The sequence below is a fragment of the Nicotiana tomentosiformis genome, chromosome 2 (genome assembly GCF_000390325.3).
Source record: "Nicotiana tomentosiformis chromosome 2, ASM39032v3, whole genome shotgun sequence".
NCBI lineage: Eukaryota > Viridiplantae > Streptophyta > Magnoliopsida > Solanales > Solanaceae > Nicotiana > Nicotiana tomentosiformis.
This window is the reverse complement of record NC_090813.1, coordinates 81,093,281-81,097,836: the sequence shown is the minus strand read 5'-3', so window position 1 is coordinate 81,097,836 and position 4,556 is coordinate 81,093,281. Positions and strand designations below refer to the sequence as shown.

General features: G+C 32.7%; 1 protein-coding gene across 1 annotated transcript; it reads right to left on the bottom strand.

Annotated features, from left to right (window-relative positions):
* Positions 1 to 324: 324 nt before the first annotated feature.
* Positions 325 to 4,231, bottom strand: LOC104116491 (alpha-farnesene synthase-like). Its single transcript, XM_070195649.1, has 7 exons — positions 3,955 to 4,231; positions 3,607 to 3,877; positions 2,495 to 2,870; positions 2,196 to 2,414; positions 1,927 to 2,068; positions 826 to 1,074; positions 325 to 712 (listed from the first exon to the last, which is right to left on the bottom strand). Exons 1-7 carry the CDS (start codon positions 4,129 to 4,131, stop codon positions 422 to 424), a joined length of 1,725 nt encoding a protein of 574 aa, XP_070051750.1. The 5' UTR covers positions 4,132 to 4,231; the 3' UTR covers positions 325 to 421.
* Positions 4,232 to 4,556: the final 325 nt, after the last annotated feature.

The following is a 4,556-nucleotide window of genomic DNA, read 5'->3' as shown; positions in this document are numbered from 1 at the left end:
TATTGGCAAATATAAAATTAAATGTTTTGTTGGACTAACTTTTACATAAATAGTCGGTCGGGTTTACTGATTATTTTTCTTAGCCAATATATAAAGATTATATACTAATTATACATGATTATGTATATATTAAATATGCATTATACATATATGTACTATACATCTCCCGGCTCTTTTTAATTTAAACTGTTACGTGAGCAGCTATTTACATGAATTCTTCTTAATTTTTACCCTTCTCAATTTTTTTCTTCTTTCTTCAACTAAATGTCCTTCGCGGACATCCCATAAAGTTCTTCAACTCAAGTCAATAACTGTTTTCACGTATTTCTTAAAGAAATGTTAATTGATTTTTATTTGTAATTCTTCTCTTGACAAATTACAAGTCATCATGAATATGAATAGGCCAAGATTATTATAGAAATTATGTAATAGGATGAACCAAGTTGAAGAGGACTTGATCTCGAGTTTCACCATCTTGAACCCCAAATCCATCTCCAAATTGGTACATGACATGTGCCATTCGTGCTTCATTTACTACATGCTTGACAAGTTTTCGATGTGATGTAGAAAGAGTATTAAAATGGTAATTGATCTTTTTCCACGAATCCAAAATTATGCTTTCGATATGCTCTCGGGCTACATCCTCTGATACATTTTCTTGTTGCATGTAACATAAAATTGATGAAGCAACATCACCTCTCTCTAGCTCCGCCTATACGTGAAAGAAATATTATGAAAATTAAGAACTGGCCAAATGGGAAAATTGGGGGAAATTATTACAAAGGAAAGCATAAAAAAAAGAGAGGTAAAAGCTTGAGGTTTTACCGCTGAGGTACCCTGGTCATTGCAAAGTCGAATTACAACCGAAGTGTGGTAAATAATTTCATGGCAATCTTCGTATAAATCATGGGTTTCTTTTGTTATTTTATTTGATAGACCAAAAATCACATGTAAAGAAAGCAAAGGGCCTGAGGATGAGATCCACCCATTATCAAGGTACTCTTCAAGTGTTGGTATATGACCTTTGTGATACCACGTTGCTTCCAACAGCAAGGCTTTGCAAAAGTTGACCCACTGAATTATTGAAACAATATCAGAAGACTTTCGTAAAACATGCATGAAAAGAGGCATGTAAAAGATGCAACATACTAACATGAACACAGGTTAGATGAAAATGAAAGAAAAAGACGTGACTACATGGTACGTTTCGCTTTCAATTACAACTTCATTTTGAGGTGATGCGACAAATTCGTTTCCTGTCATAGAAATGAATAGATGATTAATTAATAATTAATACTCCCTTTGTTTTAAATAGTTGTCATGTTTCGCTTCTCAAAAATCAATTTGACTAATATTGTAAACTAGATTAGGATAGACCAACTTAATATTTTAAAGTTAAAATTTTGTAATTCAAAAATTATACGGAAGTACTGCAAGTTACAAGTTTTCTCATTTTAATATAATAGATAATTTTATTTTAAAATGTTAATCAAAGTTCATATATTTTGGTTTTAGCGAAACATGACAACTATTTAAAACAAAGGGAGTATACATATATTATTAAGTGACATGATAATATATATAGTATTAAGGTGTGCAGCCTAGAACCCTTAGCGCGCGCTCTATCTCTCTCTCTCTCTATATATATATATATAGGCGTGCAGCCTAGAACCCTTAGCTCTATATATATATTCGAACCAAGTTGCTTTAGCTTCGGCTACGTTATGGGAAAATTTGGATGATGGATTTTATTTAAATAGAGTATCATTTATCTCCTAAAACAACTGATACCATTAGTATTTAGCATAGGAGAAAAGGAGTTCGGCTTTCGGGCACTTCAGTCTTGGCATATAAGCACTATTCCGAACATATACATACTGCATATATATATATATATATATTATTTGAAGACTACTTTGTACTTACCAGTTGTTTCAGATAAGGTAATGCTGAAAGGCCACCCTTTTGTTGTTGAATTTCAAAAGATATATCTTCTATTGTATCATACAAAGACCTGAAACAGATCTGCATACATTCTGGCAGCCCTTCTACAACATTTGGATCCCACCTAATTAAATGTGAAAAATCTCGTTTTTATGCATGATTATTACCTATGTACATAGTACTAGTATTTAAATAACAAGACGGTTAATTAATTTTAACTTGTATCAAATGTTGAGTTTAGGAGAACTTACGTCTCTATGGCACGAGTGAATTGCTGCACTTGGGCTAATGAACCATAAATATCATAAACATCATCTACTATTAGCACCGACTCAATCACTTTGGTGAGCCATTTTCTCATGCTTCCCTGTTGAGGCTCAGAGGCAACTCCTACAGCGTAAAAGAAGCTTTCTACTATCCGATCCCTTGTAAAGCTCAAATCTTCAACTATGGAAACATTCCTCCACCATCTGTTAAATTCACAAGAAATTATTTTCAAATAAACAACGAGAAGAAAGTGATTCTCATTTGACATGTTAATTTTAAGTACCTTAATACGTGTTTGAGATCCTTTTGGTGCGTGGCTTGAATTATATTGAAGTTAAGTTTTGCCAACTTGAGCAACATTGGATTTGTGTTGTTGCATTCAAGTTCTCGTGCACAAATATGTTTTCTAACCTCATACCATTTCACTCTCCATGCCAATGGAAAACTCAAGCTATTGCTCAAATTATATTCCTTATTAGTAAATGTGTAATCTGATTTAGATACAAGGCTCTTGAGGTTTTTTGTTGTGAACAATCGTGTGTCGTCTAGTATGTTTTCACCTTCCATGCTCATATACGACCCTTCCAAAACCTCCAACAATGTTTTCACATCTGAGACTTTCAGCTTTCCTTTGCCATCGAAGAAGTCCTTTAACATATCTGTAGTACAACAATAAAAACAACATGAAATTAAATAAGAAAGACATTATATTGCTTTTTAGGCCTCAAAAATTAAGTCAAACTTACAATTATTTGTATGTCCGTTTCAATTTATGTGAATTTATTTTCTTTTTAGTCCGTGCCAAAAAAAATGATCATTTTCCTTATTTGGAAACAATTTACCTTTATACAATGATTTATAGCCACACAAAATATATGTGTATCATTTTACACCACAAGTTCAAAAATTTTCTCTCTTTTCTTAAATTTCGTGGCCAGTCAGATGTGTTCACATTAAAACCGAGGGAGTATTATAATTGATATTGTATCTTTTATTTACAGTATTAAAGATTAAATTTACGTCACTTTCTACGATTTGGTCGAGGTTATTCAGATGATCGAATAACTAAATTATTGTTTTAATTTATCTCTCATTAATTAGCATATTTACCTCCTTTAGATTATGGATTCATTTTTCCCTTTCCAACAATTTTACTTTCCAATTTCAACTATGTTTTCCTAAATCAGATATTTTCTTTATCTGACCTGTTTAATTTATTTCTTAATTAGAAATTAAATCCTTTACCTAATTAATACAATATGTGATTTTTACTAAATAAATTTAAGGCTTTTTATTAGTATTGAGTTTAGACCTCTAATTTTATTGAGCCGCCCGCCCCTGTCCGCATAGTCTAAATCCTAGTTGTGAAGCATTATTAATTAACTTATTGATAACCTTGTGAAGCATGGTGGCCATGTTCCCTGAGAAGCCTGAAGCACAATGCAGTAGCATACAGATCCTCCTCCTTCGCGCTGGACTTAGTTTTCACGGACATTATTATCTTTTCCAAAGCTTCCTTGGTTTCAACCTCGAAGTAACAGCTTAGGCCAAGTTTGTCAATGCTGTCTATAAGCTCCAGCAGGTCCAGTGGACTAATAGTACTGTTTGAAAACTTGCAACTAACTTCCTCTTTTAGCTTCTCAGCCTCAACTTTGTACTTCTCTTCCTGCAGGAGCAATTATTAATTACAAAAAATTTCGAACATGAACATTACTTAAGAGATAAAAGTAATTAAATACTCACAGAATATTCACTTGTAAGAGTAAGTAGATGATCATATTTCCAAATGTTTGGTTTATAGGTAGAAATCTTCCTTTCAGGAAGACTTTGCTTTTTAGTAGTACTTTGACGTTTATTAGTCTGCATAGTGGAAAAAAGGGACACAATGTTTCTGTAAGACGTGGTTTGGGAAAGTATCATATTGGAATAATAGAGGTGGAGAAGATACAAGAATAATTGTGGAGATCTTTCATAACTTCTAAGAGCTTATATAGGTAAAATGACTGATTAATTTCGTGTAACAGTTGGATTGAATACGTCACGTCTTTCTATTGCCATTTGTTCTATCATGTTCTCAGATCTAAACTTCCGTACAAAGTGAAAGAAACCCTTCGTCGTGAGTATTTTTTCTACTTAATTCTTCTTAGTCATCATCTTTTCTGAGCCGAGAATTTATTGAAAATAACCTCTCTATCTTTACTACGCACATAGGAGTACTTAGGTTTACGTACATACTACTCTTCCTAGACACCAGTGGCGGATCTAGAGTATTATTACTGGGTTCCCGGAAATCGAGTAAATTCTGCGTAAATATTGTATTTCTATTAAGAAATCCACATAATATT

Excerpts from the sequence above, each read along its gene's own strand:
- LOC104116491 (XM_070195649.1), bottom strand. The coding sequence starts at position 4,131 with ATGATACTTTCCCAAACCACGTCTTACAGAAACATTGTGTCCCTTTTT. Across the intron at positions 3,878-3,954 it reads CTCTTACAAGTGAATATTCT|GAAGAGAAGTACAAAGTTGA; the intron begins GTGAGTATTTAA and ends TTGCTCCTGCAG. Across the intron at positions 1,075-1,926 it reads TACCTTATCTGAAACAACTG|TGGGTCAACTTTTGCAAAGC; the intron begins GTAAGTACAAAG and ends TCAATAATTCAG.